At 41.4% G+C, this 21231-nt stretch overlaps 1 protein-coding gene across 1 annotated transcript in view; it reads right to left on the bottom strand.

Moving 5' to 3' along the window:
• Positions 1-13580, bottom strand: part of si:dkey-237h12.3 (teneurin-3) — a 126465-nt gene extending 112885 nt beyond the window's left edge. The window contains exons 1-2 of the mRNA XM_041943529.1: positions 13310-13580; positions 10777-11052 (exon numbers count right to left, since the gene is read on the bottom strand). Coding sequence (XP_041799463.1) covers positions 10777-11052; positions 13310-13580 — 547 coding nt within the window. The remainder of the gene's footprint in view (positions 1-10776; positions 11053-13309) is intronic.
• Positions 13581-21231: the final 7651 nt, after the last annotated feature.

Below are 21231 nucleotides of genomic sequence, written 5' to 3' on the forward strand. Positions count from 1 at the left end.
ACATGGTATACAATATCAATCGTTGGCCTCAAATCTATATCTGCAAAGTGCTTAGGTTTGCATTGGTGATTAGATGAATTGAACTGAGAACAGCCTGTTACTTGAGCATCCCCTCATAGCCCGGATACCTAATGCCTTCCCCTGCCTCTGAAGTGACCACAGTTTCAGGATGCTTTGCTCTGGGCACTTGGCCAGAAAGCTTTATGTATTCTGATACCATTCATTTTTAATCAGGACCAGAATATCCTTCCAAACCTCCTGCAAGCTGCCTTTGGCTACAAGACATCAATTTTGTTATATTTTAATTGATTTGGCAGTTCTCCTCGCTGTCAACTGTACATGCTGATTGGTAAATTGCTAATATTCCGAGCTAAAACTGCGGCACTGCTCATTTAAAATGCTTTCTCCTTTTCTGTATTTTCAGCTGCTTTTTCTCTTGTTGCAGAATTATGCATTTCCCCACTATAAGCATGGAGTCTAGCGACTGAAAATATTGTGTGTGTTCAGCACATTTCACTCGGCTTTCCACTTCGACGTGCCCAACTCATCTCTGCACGCAGCGAAAGGGTTTCTTCACATGACTGCTGAAGAGAAAGGACATGAGAGCAGGGGAGGGGGATCTTCTTCTGTCGTATAATGAGTTTGACAATGAAAGTGACACTGCGTCCTCCCTGGACCTTGCCGTGTGATCAATCATAACAATGGCTCACCATTTCCTCCTCTGGATACTGACCTTTCTCCCTTCAGGAGAGGAAGTGTGTGTAGGTGTTGGAGTGTGTGTATGTTCCTCTTGATTTCCTTGTGCCATCACCCCCTTTCCAATCAGCCCTTGAAACCCCTCTACACAGCCATAAGAGTGTCCTTTAGAAGAGGGCCTTTTTGTCCCCCATGGAAAGCAAAAACAGCCTGAAAAAAACACCCAACTTAGTGATGATGATTTAATTTATTTTGCCGTATAAACTATTTTAAGCTTGGATAACACACTTTGAATTTTTTTTGTGGGAGAATGGCTTATATGTTTAAAATCCCATCACCTGAGCAGCTTACAAGGTGATTTGATGCTGTTACTCCAGTGAGGAGAACTGCCAAGATTTCATGCAAATATCAATGAGTGAGATTATTTTAGGCTGTTTCTCTCATAGTTCAGTGGCCTTAACTAAAGAGTGACAGAGGCAGGAGTGACGTGCGGAGAAAGCCGGGAGCGTGAAGCGATCCTGCAGGGCTTTAGCCGTCCCCGCCTCCCTGCCCTTGTCTCCCAGATGAGCCAGCAGGACGTCTCATCAGCAGCCTGCTTACTGCATTTTCTGTGCTTCACTGTCCGTTTCTGTATATTAGCTTGACAACTTAAATTAAATATTAAAAATAAATCTCAAAATATTGGTCCTATTAAAACTCTCTAATATGCTTCAGCCAAAAATGTCCCATGTTGGCAATAAGGCGTCTAGACACAGTTTTATAGCCATTTTTATGCCACTCTTAATAGTTGTTTTATCTGCACGGCTATAATGACTATAATGTCTTTAAAAAAGCATAAAAATCTGATCAATACACAGCTTCGCTTGGCAAAATGTTGTACAGTATCTAAAATGGACATATTGTGAGGAAAAGTCTGAATTTGAAGATGTAAAATGTGAACTGCATGTCTTTTATGATGCTGCTGCCATGGATACTTTTAACTGTGATTGATCTTGGTATTAATCTGCAAGGTTAATTAGTACATGGTTAATATAATTAATGCAATAATGAGTCAAATTATGAAAAAAAAATAAAATGGGTGAAACAAATTAATTACATATGTTAGACTGTACACTGGCTGACTGTTGTTGCGCTTTAAAAAAAAAAAAAAATTACAATAATTGTTGGGCAATGCCCCTAAGAAATAGAAGTTTTTATTTAGTTTCAACCCTCCCTGCCATCACCAATAAGGAAGAGCAACCTGAATACAACCTGAGAGTCAAGACTCAGGGCAAATAAGGTTATTAGGCGCATTCACAGCTCCTCGCTAAGCTTACTACTACGAGTGCTTGCTAACACTTCAAGGCGACTCAGATACAGCATATCAACAATGATGACGACATGACGGGGGCCTGCCCCCACATCCCCTCCAAAAAATATGGCCTTGATATTTCATATTTCAAACTCTTTTGTGCACAGGAAACAGCGCTCTGCAGGCTAACGTTCTGCTTCTCCATCAACATCTTTCACCTTATTAACTCAGGCAAACATTAGAGGCTATTTGATGCAGTCAAAGTAAATCGAGATCGAAACCCTTTGATTTGTACCATTGTTCGAGCGAGATGAAACGCTCACATGACGAAAACTCCCTGAAATTCAAGAAAGTCAAGGCCTTTTAATGAAACATTTATTAATGCGTATAAAAGACTCCCAACACATTTCCACTGCCAATGAAAAGATCCAGTGGTGTAATTTGCAGTTAAAATGTGCTTTTAATTGCATGCGTCAAAAAGGAAATTAGAGCAGCCCAACACAATTAGGACAATACGTTTTTGCACACACAGTATTTTCATCATTATACTTGGTCATTTAATTGGACTATTCAAATGGGTTGAGTTTAGATTAGTGAGGCCTTACTTTGGTTTTACGCTGAATACGCTCTTGAGATTGCTAGTGAACACGACTGCAGCTTATATGCTGCTCCATAATAGAGTGGTTTAAATGGTTTTATTGTTGAGGTGTGTGTTAACTTAACTGACAACTCGATTCACGGCTTTCTGTGATGCTCAAGGGCACGTCGGAGCTTACGGACAAAAGACCTTTTTCAAAGCCACAATTCAGAGGTAACACAAGCAAGCGTGACATGAGATGACCCCACGGGTACGACAACAAGCGATGCAGAGGCGTTTTCCACATTCAGATGAGACGGCAACTGAAGAATCACCTTGACTTCCAACTTTTTGATTGCCAACATCAAATACTGAGGAGCGCAAAGGTCAAAGCCACAGCACCATGACAATAGATATAACAAATATTCCTGAGTCCCAAGATAGAGGAGAGGGAGGATACCGTAAAAGAAAGAAGACATGAATCCAAATAGATTGGTGGGTTGGTTCTAGTCTGGGGACGACGTCTGAACACCCAGCGGCGCTCCAGGAAGAGAGAGAAAATCTATTTTAGTCAATATGAAACTAAAAAAAAAAAAAAAGACCTAGATACGACAGCATATCCTGGCATCCCAACTTCTGTCCGTCCTTTCAAAACTAACACATTCTTTTACTTTATGTTTACAATTGAGATTGTGGTTATAATAAAATAGAGTTCCTTGATTATCCACTTCACAAAGTGCAACATATGTCTTTTCCATATGTCTCAGGTTTTCTTTTCTCACATCTCAGGAGACTTAAAGTGGATCTCTGGGTTTAGAAAAAAACATTGATGGTTGCCGAGGCGATACCAGTCTTATGTGTAATTATGAACAACACAATTGGGCCAACATGCTAATCCGTGTTTCTTCCATTGATATTCATAGAGTATAAAATGGCTTCCTGACTATTTCCGTGTTGCATGGTAATGCAATCACTCAATTAGGCTGTGTGATGAAATGAAATGAGCCATTTTCTCTTGAGGACGGTAAATAGTGGCCCTCGTAATTGACAACTGCAGTGTAATTCCTAATCGTAATAACATGTCCTGCAGTCTGGCACCCACAAGTGATTAGACCGAGCCGAGCACGGGCTAAGACGCAGTTGTCTGAGATGCTCGGTAAAACTGGGTGGAACTTGGAGGCAAATGTTGATACTCAATGATTAGGTGACAGAAAATCTACAAAATTGGATGGAGTTAATAGGTTTTTACGGTGCAGCCACATCTCTGCAGACTGTGTAACACTAACCCTGACAGATTAACCCAAATACTCATTTACAAGCAAGTGCTTCACTTGAAAGTTGAGTGTCAACCCAAAGCTGAAACAATTAAGTTCAAATTAAATCAAGCACACATGCACAAACGCACGCAGCACAACGGATAGTGAAATTCGTTGCCTGCATTTAACCCACTGTGCAGCGCTGCAGCGTGGACCGACTCCAGGTCTAAAGCAGTGCCGGGGTCAAGTGCACTGACAGGAGAATTAACCTAACATACAGGAGGAAACCGCCGGCTGCCTGACTGGGAATCAAACACATGAGCTGTGAGGCCACAGTGCTGACCACAAGTTGGTCAATCAACTACTGGATGTGTAGAAAATTAATCGCTAGCTGTCATTCATGATGCAAAAGGTCAAACAATTGTTGGTTGTGAGGATTTGCTGCTTTTTTGTGTGTCAATAGAATATTGTTGGATTTTGGAATGTTGAACAAAACAAGACATTTAAAGACATTTGAAGACATTTAAAGACATTTAGAGACACATCGCCTTGAGAGTTGTGAAGGACACTTTGTCACAATTCTCTGATGTTAAATCATTAATCGATCAACTGAAAAAAGGATTGACAGATTAATCAATCACTTAATCAATCAAATTAGCATTTGCAAAAATAGCATCCCTACGTTGAACTCTCCAAATAAAGAGAGACTGAAAATGCAATTTATTTACTTGTAACGTTGATGCCACACAACATCCAAGAGAAAAAAATTCTAAAAACATACATCAGGCCATAATCATCATCACATATCAAGAATGAGTTAAGCGATATTGCGAGCTGATATTGGTATGAAGTCTTTAAAGTATTAAAGGGTACTAGTCTCAAGAAAATCTGTTTTCTCTTATTAATATGCAAATTTATACAGCTAGACACTCCAAAGTCTAATCAGATCATCCACTCTGCAGGGGGTAGCTGTGGTGTGAGCAGAAACTTTTTCACCATGTGTTGCTGCTAATGTGTTCACAAGAATGTGTCTGCACACAGATACACCACCACCAAAAAGACAAAAGGACATCTCTCTCTCTCTCTCACATACACACACACACACACACACCACAACGCGTCCTGGTGTCAAGCCATTTCAAAGGATGAATTGAAACTCCGATGCCGCTGGTCAGTTTGTCATTTGCTTTGCTGAAGGTTCAAATGTCGCCAACCTTTGCTCTGCACAGAAACGGCGACGCGACGACCTCCTCCAGGCTTCCCAGCCTACTCAAAATAGAAACCTGAGATCTTTCCACAACACTGACGAGCACAACATCTGCTATGACACCTCGGCACGTCAGCACCATGTCTCAAGTGCCCCGTCACCCCGAGCACTAACAATATGAGAACTTAACCGGTGACGGGGATAAAGACAGACACCTTCCCAGCTCCTATTAGCGAATGATGAAACTGTTTTCACAGCCAGTTTTGGAGTAATCTTCAAAAAACATCACAGATGGCCAGCCCTCTTGACCAAAAAAAAAAACCCCTCTGATGTTATTTATTCTTTCTGTGGTCGGCTTGTGCCATATTGAATTATGAAAGTGGCGCGGGAGGATTTCTGCCTGCCACGATCAATCGGCTGATTCCACTGTCACAATACAAGGCGCAGATCTGAGACGGGACTTTGACAGATGGCGTGTCACCTTCGTCAGCGTGACGTCCCGCGTGCGCCTGTTTGTGTGCGTACACGTCGCCACTTTTGCGGGATTTTTTTTTTTTTTTTATCTTCGATGAAGTGTGAGAAACAAAGTGAGATATGTGAGGGTGTGTGCGCATGTGTGTGTGTGTGTGTGCATGTGAGACAGAAGAGAGGGAGAGGTGAGCACAGTGAGAGAACATGAATACATGCACACAGAGAAGCATGTTAGAGGGTGTCTGATACGCTTTCATACTCCCACCCAAAAAGCCTTTGGTGCTTGCTGTGCTACAGCACACTTTGCTGTGACTCCTCTACTGATTTAATTAACCTTTTACTGGCACTGTTCACACAATGAATCTGTGAGCCACACTCAACTGTAAAATGCGTACGACTGCAATGTGGACCTGTGACTCGGACAAATTGAAATTATTTTCTAGCAAATCCCCTCGTAAACAGTCCCGGACACGAACGCCATACGACACACGAGGGGCTGCTGCAGCCACACCATGAAAACATCAAAGAGACACAATTTTTTTTCCTCAGAAATTACTTTGGACAGAAGGTGCAGGCCAGAGCAAGTGATGCTCCTTTAACAAAGGATGACAGGCATTGCAGTGGTAGCCCCTCTCTCCTAACCAGGGGTCAGCAGACGTCAAGCCCCTCCACCGAATGATAAACCCCCCGAGTGACGGTTCACACAGCCGCAGAGAGCTGTCACGAGGTACTGCAGTGCTGTACTGTAGCTGCACTACCTAACAAGTCGGTGCAAGCTTTTTCACACCCTATTAGGAATACAACTCAACTGGGCCATGCTATGTTTCTGTTTCATGCAGTCATTCATGTTTTATGAGGGGTATAATATTGATTCTAAAGCCCCAGCAGTCAACATTAGGGAAGAAAAAAAAAATCACTTTTCTCTATGGTTGTGCTCTTTTACAAAGCAGCTATACATCGGCGAAAATATGTCTATATATCACAACAACACTTGAAGCAAAGCTACAATAACTGATTATTAAAACATTAAAAATGCATTGCAGTGAAGCGCTATAGTGGGTTGTCAGCTGCAGAATGGCGACCCCCCACCGAAAGCTTCTACCTTACAGATGACTTCATTTCCAAAGTGATTCCTTCACTTTTTTAAACTTTTTTTCCCCACTTTCTCACGTCGTTTAAAATGTTTGTTGCCTGAATCTAAAATTTCAGGCATTTTTAAATTCTAACAGTGTGACAAAATAAAATTCCATCTATGTACAGAGTTTGTATAAATTCCAATTTTACGAGAGCAGCGAGACTTCATGGTCAGTCCCATTATCTGTTCTCAATTTTCCGAGATATTTAAAACAAATTCCACGCACCTCGCTGAGAAATGCATGCCTGCGCAGGACTAAAAAACCCAGGGACGCCAAGTGATGCACGTGCCAACCCATGAAAATCCACTGTTTCATTTTTCTATTCAGAAAGGCCGAGGCCACCTTATGAAACCAATTCCGTTGTTAGGCATTTCCATCTGTAAGTAGAGTTTTAAAAGCAGCTCCGTTGTATTCCTTTCTCCGATACGCATGCCTCTCCTGCTTATGTCATTAACAATACACGACCATTTTAAATCCCTCTTGAATTTTGATCAATTAAAAGGTTACAAATAATTAAAATTAAAAAAAAAAGTTTTAAAAGACTAACAAGGGCACCAGTGATTTTTACTCCATATCAATTTTAATTCACATAATGCAGATGTAATCCATTAATTAAATGAAGTTACGATATAATACTGTTGCTGTGGGAATGGGGCTTTATTGGAAAACAGTTTTTTCTGCTAATCTTCAGCAGTTAACGTGCTTTTAAAATTCAAGCGCTGAACTCGCAGTTCGCTGTTTAAAGCTCCTTTTGTGTCTCGACTCAACTGCTCTCGTCTATCAGGGTGCCACTGACAGCAGAGATACACTCCCCACAGACATGCGGATCCAACACTACACAGCTGGCACGTGTCACAGCGCCAACATAACATGAGACAATAAGTGAGTGTATGTATGCGGGTGTGTGTTTATGTGTACATGCATGCGTGGGCGTGTGTTTGCGTATGGCACGTTATCACGGTCAGGTATGTGGAAGCCATGGTATTAAATTATTTCTGCTTGAGGACAAAGAAAAAACACACTTGATCATTTTTTACAACACAGGAACATCTCTGTGAGCAGGGAGATAATAAAAAGCACATGATGAGTTATTCGCCGGCATAATATTTTTAGAAAATGACATTAAACGTACGTGAACTTCCCACATGTGAAATCAGGAGCTTAATTAGCTGCATGTGTCTTCATATAGGACAAATAAATGATAAGTATCAGCTGAAGGCGTAGAGAGATGATGGCTTGTTTTCTTTCTTTGATCAAAGCAAGCTATGATACATACGGCTCATGCAAGAGATATTAATATACCTAACGGGCTGGTGTCATTAACTGAGATACGCATGTGCTTCTTGGGATCACATGGCCATTCTTACAACTAGGAAACCAATAAAACAGATGCTTTAATCAATCGATTTTGTTTTCGAGGGATTCTGTCAGTGGCAAGGGGATTATGTTAAGTGTAAAATCAATGACGGCTGCTTAATAGATTTTTTCTTTTCTTTCTCCTACTTTTTCCATTAAAAACAAATCCAACAACTTAACGCTGTGTCATAAACAATCTGTTGTGATTGATACAAACAGTTTTGTTATAGGCCACCATGATGCAATAGGAGCCTGGCTTACGAGAATATATAATTATTATATGCAAATAAAGCAAAAATGGAGATATGAAACAACTGTAGTCGACACATGACCTTAAAAATCATTGACTGCATAAATTGACAGCTCTTTCGCTGGTGAGACCTCTTAAAAATGTGAAAAATACACTTCAGTGAGTGTTATTGGTGCTAAAATGTAGATGCATCACTTCAGAGAACAACCACTTCCTATTCTGGCTTCGCGGCTGCACTCGGTGGATCATTTAAAGCTGCAGATGGGCGAGATGACCGCTCTGGTTTCATCTTTAAAAAGGTGGACCTCTTTCTCTTGGATCAGGGAGGTTAACATTTGCAGATGTCGCGCTTTGGGAATGTGTCTGAGGCTTTGGTACTTGTCTGTGTCGAACACTCTGTAGAACAGAGCAAATTAGAATGAAATATTGAGTTCATTTATGAATCAGTGGGGCTGAACGGCCCCTTGTCGGAGCTTCTGCACGCATATTCAGTTGATGGAAACCTTTGGATGGGTCATTTCTCTTAGCTGCTTCATTAAATAGTGAAAGTCAAAAGTGCAATGCCTCCTGACAAAAAAAAAAAAAAAAAATAAGACTAAGATCTATAGAGGTGGGACAGTGGCAAGGGTTTTCTTTGCTGCGGCTCAAAATCTAGACGATGAAAAAGCACTTCAGCTCCAAAAATAGTTGAACAGAAAAGGGTTGGAATTTTAAATTAGACCACGACTCACATTGTTCTTCCAACAGAACGGTTTCAGCATATTAAAACGAAAGGAACAGAAAGAGCTAACACACACTTAAATTAATGAATTCTTGGTGTTCTTGCTTTTTCTTACATTAAAAAACATCACACCTGGGACAAAGATCTAGCAGGTATTGTTTATTTTCCCCATAATGAAACTAATTGAGACAATAGTGAGTTAGATAAAGTCTCAGCGGGGACGTTGTGCTAACTAGAGCCAATCAGCAGCAGCTTCTTGAGACGTTTCCAAAAGAAACTCTAGGGGAGATATGCCAAAGGGGTGTAGACTGAAGAGTGTGTGTGTGTGTGTGTGTGGGTGTGTGTTCCTGCAGTTGAAGCAGTAGAGGGCAGGTGCAATCGTAGCTCAATGGAGAACCTATTGAAGCTAGAGTCGCCGTTGTCTTGCAGCATGGAGCGATGACTGGCTATGTGGTTTCCGCGCTCGGCACATACAGCAACAGATATGACGGGAGCGGAGCGCTAAGGAGGTGAGCGCTATGTTTACCGGCACCTCTGTGCTAGGCTGAGCTTTTAGTGACTCATAAATGTATACGGTGTATCGAGCCAAAGCAAAGGCCAGAGACTGGAACAAATACATGGGTTTGAATTCTGATGGCATTTTGAAAAGGTAAAAGACTTACTCAGCTGCCCCCTCCCCCGCAGGAGACAAGCTCACTATGATGAATACTGCCATTAAGAAAATGACTTGTCTCAAATGTCAGACTCTAGCCAATGTTTTCAGAATAAAAACTGATAGCACATGAACACAAGACGCTTTCCGTTTTTACCCTCTCTTTAATGCTCTTGCCAGGAAAGTGTAATCAGCCCTAATTATTTTAACTGCCTGCCTCTTTTTGATATCATCACTTTCTTAAAATAATTAGAGACTTTACGTTGAATGTGTTGTAATGGTGACGGCTCACACTATGATGATGATGAATGAGGCGCAGTGTCAGGAGCACTGCACATCAGAAAGGAAATTTTAAAGATTTACACTAAAACATATGAAGCTGAGAGGATAAATTCAATGATAGGGGAGAAATATTAGAGCATCGGCTGAAAAGACATGATGTGTTTCACTTAAAAAAAAAAAAGGAGAAGAAGTAGTGTTGAAAACCACCACTGGATGCACGTAAAGCACATTAAAAGAGATATAAAGGAGTAATGGCAAGAAAACAAACAAGATTGCATTAAAAAATGTTAAAACTGTGCTAATTTAACAACACATACAGTACAACTTATGTGCATTGCCTCCATTTGACGCAACAAAGACTCGCCCTCTTCAGAGAACCTCAATACTCCATCTCAGGTTTCCAGCACGAACAAATTTGCACTTCAAACCATTGTACCCATTTAATCAGTCATTGTGCATGCCCAGTCAACCACTGCAGAATTTCTAAGCAAAATCTCAGACTGCGGCACACAAAGCTATCTTTGATTATACGCTAGCCCATGGGGAAACTTTATCAAACTCCTCTGCTTCCTGTGGAGAAGGACCAGGTGACTAGCAACTGCTCAATCGGAAGGCCACATTCTTTTCCGCATGCGGTGAGGAATCACGCCTTTGATCCGAAGAAAGGCTGCTGCAAGTGCCTCTCCAGATACCAGCCCCGCCAATCGCGCCTCCACTTCCTTCCACCAATCAGGTCCTTGTCTCCAGCGCCAACCATAATCCAACCTACAACTGCTGCTTTTCCTGCACAGAGACTGCTCCCCTTTGAAAGGCGCTGCGAGCATGAGCCGCAAACAAATCAGCATTTTAAGATGAGAGAATGGAAAGCGTGCCCTACTCACCCATCTCAGTGTCCGATTTATTGTCCATTTCCGTGTCAGTGAGCGTGAGCGCTGAGTTAGAGCGACTGGAGAGGCATGAATTCTGCCCAGACTTTGCCCCCGTTCCCCAAAGAGTCATGGTACGTTCCGGTGATACAGGTTCATGGTTTTCTGTGGCGACCGGTCCTCTGGAGTAGCTGCTGAGTGGGTGGGAGAGGCCCGTCTCAGGGCAGAGCGCCAAGCCTCGGCGAGCCGATGGCTCACAGATGCCGAGTTGCCTCAGTGAAAATGTCTGCCCTGTGAATGACAGGAGTTGTAAAGTTAACAAACCAAGCGACAACGTGGGTTAATGGCCAAGAGCAGGGCTACTTAAAAAAACACTTAACCTAAGATCAGGGAGGAAGGGGAGGGGGTTTGTTAAATTAAAGCCTCAACAACGTCACAAGCTGATTTACGCTCATCAACTCATCAAGATGCTTAAAAGCATCTTTCCCTTCAATCACAGTGCAGCTCAAAGCCAATTTTGCAATAGAGACTTTTAAGATGACCCTCTTTCATTAGACATTTAACCCCAAAACAAATCACCTAAAAAAAAAAAAATAATAAATAAAGCTCCTTGTGTTCATCTGCACATATAAAAAATTTAAGAAAATTGCCATTCCCCATTTATTATTTATTGTTTTCACAGACCGTTTCAGACTCAGCCTTTTGCACAATAAATCATTACCATAAATTTGTTGTCTCTTCATTTGGAATTACTCGAGGCTCTGGTGTTCACTGGAAATAAAATAATAGCCTGCCATGCCTTCAAAGACACTGCGGCATCTAGGCAAAATAAATAAATATATATAAATATATATATATATATTTTTTTTTTTAAGAGAGACGCTGGAATATTGCCAATAAACAAAAAAATAACTCATGTCGACCTTATTACGAAGCCCCAGAACAAACACGGGAATATTCTTAATGTATCACACACTCCATGTTTCTTATTTAAAACCTCATCATTTACATTGAATATTTTTATGCCATCTGGTCAGTATGACACCGACAGCCCGTGTCAAAAAATTATTATTCATGTGATCGACCCAAGCCTTCCTTTTCTGTCTGAATGTCTTTTAGATGTAAATGACCTCAGGTAAGATCATCTGAAAGCACAAATATTTACCATTTATTCACTTGCAACAGAAATCATCAGTGCTGCAGGTTATTAATCAATGATGATTTTTTTGCTTAAGATTTCAAGGTCAGATGAGTCAACAGTGTTAAAACACATAAAAAAAAAATTAGTGCTATACAATGTGAGAGATGCTAGTGATGATCTGATAATGAAAAAATGTTCATGTCAAATATGGGGTCATGAAGACAGTGGGATTTGTAAATTTCTTTCTTCTGTATTTTGTGCTGTTGGAAATGGTGAAGAAAAGCCACGCATGAAATAAAAATGTTTTTTTAAAAAGCTGAACTGCGACAGAATACAGATTTCCTAACATTAAAACCCATACCATTTAAAATGATCATTAGATAAAGACACACTCACACTCACACTCACACACACACACACACACACACACACACACACCCACCCACACCAACATAGCATCTACACGCAATATGTTCTTTTTCCACCACCAGATGACTAATACTGAATCTGACATTTGTCGTGATGATGTAAGAAACAGTCGTTAACATTAAACGCCCGAATTTTAAAAAGAAATAAAGAAAAATATCATTCTTCCCACAACTTCATCATAATCCCATTAATTCTAAAATGGGCACCAATTAGCACCAAGAAAATGTAAGGGAGTAATGGATAGATTTTCTAATTGCAATTTTATGAGCCAAAGGAGTGCCATAAAATAGAATAAACTGCTCAAACTTTTTAATTACAGAAATCCAAGCAGTTTCTAACAGCCAATTAAAGGAGAGGGTTATTTACTGAGCATTTTTCCTTATTATTTTAACATAGTCCAGCAGGGTATGAACATTTTCTAAGGTCAGAGTGGCCCTCTGTATCACACCCCGTGTGAGTTTCCTCCGAAAGTTGGCTTTGTTTGATATGATCTAATTGTGTGTACCACATGCAGCTATTTGTTGTCAAACTTAGGCAGCCTAAGTGGAAGACAAAACTGCAAAAAGCTAGAATTTAGGAAGCACAACAAACGAGGAAATCTCCTGCATGCACATTCTTGTACTAACGACGTTTCCCACTGTTAAACAGCGGCGAATGAACGTGGACACGAGGATTCTGCTGTTTGTCGTATTTACAAGTCGAACAAACTGCAATCTCAGAGTCGTCCTCACTTCTCCGGCTTCGGAGTTGCAGAGATTAAAGTGCGAGCTCCTAAATTAACACATACATAATTAATACATATGGTCAGACTTTTTGCAGCCAAGGTCATCACACTGATAATGTGGGCTTTAAAGTGAAACATAATTATCCACTTATCCATGGCAGCTTCGGTAACAGCACCGCTTGGCTCATATTGTGGAGACTGATTATTGAAGAATCTGTCAGTGTGAGGCTGAGTGAACGCTTGTTGTTGCTAACCTGGCCTGCTGTACTCTGCACTTTCCTTGTGGACCATCTCCTTGACTCTGCCTCCGAACAGCATTCGTGAAGGGTCATGGTCAAAGGCCTGGAGCGTTTCGCTGGAGCTGTAGGATTTCTGAGTGGGCACGCGACAGGCTCCTTCCTCCCGGTCAGCCGAGGAGGCGGTGTAACGGCGCTCCCGATCCTTGTCTCTCTCGCAGTATCTCTCACGGTCTCTCTGGCTCTTGGACAGCGAGCAGAAAGGCCGCTGCTCCCTCACCCGTTCCATTCTGCCTGCATGCTGGGTATCCAACTCCCTCCCCTTCACCACCGACGCTCTCCTGAGACGCTCGCTACTGGATTATTTCACTCTCTTCTCCCCCCTCCTCTTCCTCCTCTGGTTGTGATTCTCGTCTTGTGCTGGTTCCCCTCAAACTCCCCTCCCCACCTCTGAACCTGTCGGTCACTTCTTCAGTCCATTCAGGCTCCCGCCCATTCTACCTGTGGAAAGAGAGACAGAGACAGAGCTCAGATAACACTAATCCATCTGCTTCATCTTCAAAAGCACACACTTATCCCCTTCTCACTACCCCACCCCCACCCATGAAACCTCACCTGTGAACCTTTGCCATACATGACTTCCTTTCTTAAAAACATCACCTCCTTATTTGGCCTGCTTCAGCCTTCAAACTCAAATTCACTTTCACTGCACAGATTTTTTTAAAAGTTGGCCTTCAGAAATCACGTTTCAAACCAGGCAAAAGTACTTTTACTAAAAACCTGCAGCAGTCGCACACAATAATATACATGAAGAATCTTGAGCTTTTCAATTTTCCCATGACCGTGGTCAAAAATTAATATCTGCCAAGAGTCACGTGCTGGTTAAATGACAGATAAATCAATGAGTCACACATCACGGTGGCCGGTGACTTTTTGACACGATCATATCATGCTTTAATTTTTAATTTACACTGTAACTCACACAGAATTCTAATTTTTGACCCATCACATGCAAATTAACCAAGTGTCAGGTTCTATACACACAACAGCAATGGTAGAAATGAGAGGACGTATTTCAATGAAAAATGCATACTGACTGTATATATTTTATTAGTTTACCAGCCTGGGACACAGTGAAAAAATTAAAGGGTTGGTTCACCTAAATTATGGAAGACACAGTATTCCTCTCCTGCCTCCAGTGACATCTATACACAACAGGCAGATACTGTACTTGTAGTTTTGATTGTCTAGGTTTTCAATTACCTGTCTGCATCCACCCCACTACAGTGGAGGTGAACGGAGCTTAAGTTGTGGTGCTCAAAGCTTTGAAAAATTATAATGGAAAAAGTTACTGCAAATAATCCACAGAGCAGGCAGGCAGCAGTTTTCAGAGGGACTATTTCTTCAGGCGGAAGTAGTTCCAACGAAAACTACTAATAGTGAGATTGTTTATTGCTTAATTGTAGAATGCAAACGATCCCAGTGACTAATTTCAATATTATACTAAAAAAAACAGATCTAATCTGAGTTGGGACACATTTCTATGAAAAATATTCATATGTTTATAGTTTCGCAGCTTGTGATAGCTGAGAAAAAAATTAGGGGTCTGTTCATCCAAAAATGATCAAAGAAAAATCTCTTCTCACAAATTCTACTTTTGTTATTATCTGCAGCAGCTATGCAGATAGTTTGGTTTTACTTGCCCATATTTTGAGATGTGTGATTTCTCCCTCCATCCCAATACAATGGAGGTGAATGGAGCTTCTGTAGAGCTCAAAGCATTGAATAACTACTCTTAAAAAATTCAAAAACACGAGTTTTCCAGAAGGAAGATTCAGACCTCGCTGTGATCCTTTTCATCTAAATAAATTTCAAACAAAATATGAAGCAGTAACAATAAGAAAATAGTCCCTGAAAATAGCTTGAACTGTTTTATATCACAAGTAATTTTTTTCCTTTGACGGATTAAACTGTATGCGAGTACATAAGTTAACCCAGAGCATAAATTTACACACAAAACAGCAAAAATAACAGTAATATGGCATATTTCTGTCAAAAACGCAAACCTGTATTACTTTGTGATTTACCAAAAGAATTCAATGTGACACACTGCCCATGACCCACATATGCATCCCAACCTCTCTGTATGCCCTGACTGAGCATGTGCATCGTGTTAGACAAAAACATAATTTGGCTCTGTGCAGGCAAGCATCTGATGCAATCTTCAACTTGTTAAAAATTCAAAGAAGACACTCTCACAGGTGGAGACAGCGCTGTAAAATGTGGACAAGGGGGATGAGAATGTGACTAATCCGCAAAAAACCCTTGAGTGGAATGTGGATGGGAGCCCCGGTGTGTCAGAAGTGTTTATTACCAGCCATTTTCCACTGCCTCACACACACACACACACACGCACACGCACACACATACACACTTTCATTTCTCTCTTGGCTGAGCTGTAAGACTAGAGTATCAGACTCCTTCTTTCCCCAAATGAGATCCACTTCGTTTCACATCAAGCATCAAAACCTTCCAATGAAGCCAGGATAGCATACTGTCGCGCTGCAAGGAAAGCACCAGCCCTGGGGAGACTTCCCAAAAACTGAAGCAGTCGCGGGTGGAGTACAGGATGCACGGATAATGAAAATTGTGAGCTGTTTCTAGGCCTCTTCAACTTATTTTTTCCTCCCCTTCTCTCAGAGTTGCTGGATATCATTCTGTTCCCCCGATGGGCTGAGATGCAATCAGTGACACACTCTCTTGTAACCCTGACACTCAACTCTCAACACCACCCCACACGCACAGACACACTCACTTTACGATGCCACAGGACATCTCACTCGCATCTCATCACTTGCAGGAAATTGTGCACACCCGTCCAGATTGGCAGATTAATGTGCAGGATGAGTGCAAGCGGACACGCCCAGAAGCCTCCCTGATTACGATACCCCCTCTTCTTTATGGACTTGTAAAGAGATTCGCTGTCTGAAAAACAGCTAATGCTACAAGTCCTACCCACTGAGTTGCAAGCTCCCTCTAAAGGGGGAATTAGATTTGTGTCCTAATCAGCTATAAGCCCTTGAGTGACCAGACACGTCCCAGTATAAACATTTCTGGCTTTACTCTGAGGACCTGAAGATGCCATCTTTTTCACAGCTCATCAAAGTGTCCTGCTTGTGCACAGGCGCTGCACATGGGGACACTATCGGGATACAAGAGAGACATTCATGGCAGTTTAAATTATGCACAAAAGGTCATAGAGGCTCTTGGGGGAAATCTATTGTGTTTCTGCAGGCTTTAAGTTTCAAAGGTTTTCACTACAGTATGAACTAGACTACTTAAAGCACAGAAGAACAAAAGCCGGTCTGTCTTGCCTTGATTATGCAAAATCTCCCTGTAGCTACCCTGCTGAGAGCAAACACTAATGCACACCAATCGGCAAAAAGGGACAGAATAGCAGAAAAGTCAAAGTAATATGAAGATGTGTCTGATTAAGTCTGAGGAGGAATTTTTGTAGGTAAAAATCACAAATTCTTGACTAAATCCTTGCTCCTTTTTAAAAAAAAAAAAAAAAACTTTTCTGGTATCACTCACTTCTACATTCCCTTTTACCTTTGATCGTGCAGTCGAATAAGGGCAGTCAGCCACCCGTGACCGCTCGGTGGAACAGTCGACACTGCAAAATTAGTGTCACACAGAGATCCTCTGGCGAGCCAGTGAGGCACGGAAAGAGACAGTTCATGATCTACGCAGCGCAGCTCCACACACGTCCCAACGACTCCCATGCCAGTTCAGTACAGTCCCCCTGACACCCGCTACTGTCCTACACCTCTGCACTTCTTTGAAGCATAAACCATAAACCATCTGTATAATATGGTGTGAAGAAACGTGTCCAAGTCAATTGGCTCTTCAGGGCAGTTGGAGAGGTTTCAAGGACCGAAGTGAGATTTACTTGTTTCATGTCTGAGACACACTTATTCATCAAAGATCAGCGCCGGTGTGTTTTATGCGCCCAATCTGGGATTTGGAAGGGACGACCAAAGGGGAGAGCAACTTTTTTTTAAAGATGTCTTGGATGCAATAAGTTATTTTATGCACAAATAATCAAATAAGCAAACTGCATATAGTGTGTTACTCATCAAAAGCGCAAAGAGGAAATGATATTTTTTAAGCTTCAAGCAAGGATGGACAACAAGGAGAGTAAAATTCTGGGCAGAGAATCAATTAGTCTGTTGATTAGTGCTGAAACAATCAATTGATTAGTCAAGACAGAAAATTAGTCCTATAGAATAGAGAAAACATTGAAGTCATTCATAACAGGACAAATGCCCTTTATTCTCTGGCTGTGGCTTATTCACTGAGAAGATGTGCCGCTTTTCCTAGTTTCATAATTGAATATCTTTGGATTTTTGATTGTTGTTGGAACAAAACAAGCAATTAGACGATGCCACCTTGGGCTCTTTTTAACGATTTCCTGACTAAAAACAATAAAAAAAAAAACAGAGTGACAAAGTAATGAAATAAATTGTTAGTTGCAGTCTTACATTTCATTTACAGACCCTGAAAACGGCTTCCAAGCACAACTATTTCTCTGTGAGATTAAATATATGACAAAATCAGCATCAATTTGAAAATAAATAATAAACAAAATGTATATATATATATACACACACACACATACATTTTTATGCACACATATATACATATATGTCTGTATGTGTGTCTATTTGGATATTATTTAGTAAGATTTTTTTTTTTTTTTCATTCAAAAGCTCATTTACCTGGCCATGCTAGGGCTGTGCAGGTGTGGTTAGATCAGATTCAAAATCAAGGGACTCTCTAAAAACGTGGCATTTCACCTGGACAGGTGTGGTTTTGCAGGACGTATCAGTGCACGTTACTACGAACTCCCTGACCGTGCCAGCCACTGCTCACATTTCTGACATTTCCATTCTGGAGGTTGAGCTATACGTCAGCTCTGCACAAATTCTGTAGGTTACTACTTTTAATTTGCACTTTGCAGCTAACATTAGATTGTCATAACATTAGATCAGTTTATTTGACACTTGATATTTGATGGCAAGTATATAAAATACACTATTCATGTTTTCCTATAGTTTGTATATTTGGTCTCACACCTGTGTAGATGGAAACTAACAGTCTGCCTTGTAAGGCTGTTGTCAGGCCGGGCAGCTATTGATGCGAGATACTACACTGATCTCAGAATACAGACCCCCACCTGAGTAGATATCTGTTGTTGGACATATTTTCAACTAATTGTACTGTATTTTTCAGGCTATAAGGCGCACTTATCATTTAATTTTCTCAAAAATCGACAGTGCGCCTTATCGGTGCGCCTCAAAAATCTGTCAAAATGTTTTAGTACAACTTTGGTAAGCTACGGAGCCACACCGCCTGATGGATTGGGGGAGCATTACGGCTACCGTTGTGAGGAGCCTCCCGGGGTAATACGTACTGTGCTTCAACATACCGGTAATATGGTATTACTTATCTGACACACGTTTTGTTTCGCTAAATGAGCCTCATAATCCGGTGCGCCTTATGTATGAAAATAGACAAGTTTATTGATATTGCGCCTTATAATCTGGTGCTGGTATATGTATTATTAAACTAAATGTATAATATAAGCCTTGTTTAGTTAACATATTTTCCAGTATAACATTAGGACGGTGAATTTGATCATTTATCAAAAGTCAGATAAGAGTCTTTTGAAAACCTGCAGGGAAGTCTGGTCACAGTTGCAGCTGTACCAGCATCCTCACTTGTGTATCTTTGCAAACTGATGATCACAAAAAATTTAAAAAATCATCTCTGTCTGAAGTTACACTCCTGTAGGTTTAACCTTTGGGTTTAGATAAACATTAGGTTAATAAAAAGCTTTTTAGGTCACAGTTTTGCCAGTTTATCCAAAAAAGCAACACGAGCCTAGAAGAGCGCACATCATCAGGGCTGTCTTAAAGCTTATACCTGCTCTGAGGAGCGAGGATACAGAAGATGATCGGACTGATCTGATACATCACAACATCACTGGAGTGTCATTCCAGGGTGAAGATAAACTCACTGTGTCACTCAAGGTTTATTTGTTTTCTGATTCACCAGCTACTTACAAGTCTGTGTTAATTGCAGGCCTGAACAACAAAAGGACCACAAACAACTTTCTTCAATAACGAGAAACTTTTCATGATCTGTAATTTCCCTCAGTGGCTTTTGTTGTGAATATAATTAAAGTCAGAGAGAAGAAAAACGACTTTTGCGTCATGAATGGTCATTTCTGTTCAGTCACATGTGAGGCCGATAATTCATGATCGTCAGGTCTGATCAGGGTTACATCATTTCAATTTCCCTAAAACATTTAGGCTAAGAATTGATTTCCAGTGTTCTAAAGACATCATAATCATATTCTGGGTTATTAAATAATGATTTCACATTCAGTATATCAATAAATACAAATGCTAATAATGAATAAATAATACAGATGCCTTCTGCCTGTGGAAATGTTGCTGTGCCTCTGAGCAGGACACAGCATAAATACGGACTTGTTAGTCGTCTGCAGGTGTTTGTTAAACAGGTAACGGGCTACAGAGAGGAAACACTGCTGCTCTGCCACTGATAACTGTGCGCCTGCTTTAGCATGAGTGCAGCACACACGTGTGCACACGCAGCTCCATCAAAAGTCTCTACAGCTGCTAAAGCTGACTGACAGCCGATCCAGCTGCGATCAGCTGCCGCCGTCAGCAGAAACGGACGTAGTGTCACGTGACGTTTCGGAGGATCAATCTCTCCTCGAGTGTTTCCTTATGTCTCTGCATGCATCCACAAGGAAAAGACGCAAGGGAGGGAACGTGGCAGCTATCTAAGACACTTGGGACGTGCATCCTATGTGACGCAGGACGTGAGACACCGCCCCCAAGTGAAGCGCCTAGTTGTCAGGGAGTCCCTCAGATTCAAATGCTGCCAAATCCTGATTGGTGCACGGATTGGTGACATCACTTTTTTTTTTTCAACTGAGCCCCGCCCACTTCAGGCCACTTAGATGAACCCAGAGTAGAAAAAACAAAAAACAGAGATCTCTCATGTGAAATAAACTGTTCTACCGTCAGCAGAAAGCAGTGTGTTTACATAGAAAACCATTACTCATAGTAAGAAGTGATTGAAAAAATACACTGTCAGGGCCTTTAAAGCCATTTATCACGCAAACACTTCCTGGTTCCAGCTGCTGCTTCTTTTTTTTTTTTTTAAACCTCATTATAAATTGAATAACTGATTTTTGGGCTGCTAGCTGAACAACTACAGGACGGCGGGTGATTGTGATGGACACATTTTTACAATTTTCTGATTTTTTTTTTCTTTTCTTTTATTTAATAACCGTCAACCAAAATTATCGCTACTGGGAGCCCTGTTTCTATGATGTCTGGGAACTCACGAAGACTACTCTCCTGACGTTAGCACACAAAGCACTCTGCAAAACCGTAGAAGCCACCGCTGACCAGAATGCTGAAATGGCAACTCCTCACTAAGCCTTTGTTCGGTAATTATATTTCCGCAGGGGCCGCTGTACAAGTCAGCTCAGATCTCCCTGTCGGTGACCTCTGTAAATAACAGTAATAAAGAGCGCACTTGTCGTTGCCAGTGTGTCCCTCCAAGACAATCCACCTGTCACCAAGTGGCCTGCCCCCCCCCCCCCCCCCCCTCATCTTGTTGTTGGCCATTTGCCGGAGCACAGATCAGACGGCTCCCAGCCATGGGGAGTGGTGAGAGTGGTAGATGGAGCTGGTGAAGATCAGGGCTGGCTCCCTTTAACACAGCCAGCACCTCCAACAATAGCCGCCTCTGACAGCTTTGCATAATTCATCTTGTCGAGTCTCTCTCCCCTTCCTCCTTGACGCTTCTCTCTCCCTCTCCTCTTTCAGTTTCTCTTC

This window comes from Chelmon rostratus, chromosome 9 (genome assembly GCF_017976325.1).
Source record: "Chelmon rostratus isolate fCheRos1 chromosome 9, fCheRos1.pri, whole genome shotgun sequence".
NCBI lineage: Eukaryota > Metazoa > Chordata > Actinopteri > Chaetodontiformes > Chaetodontidae > Chelmon > Chelmon rostratus.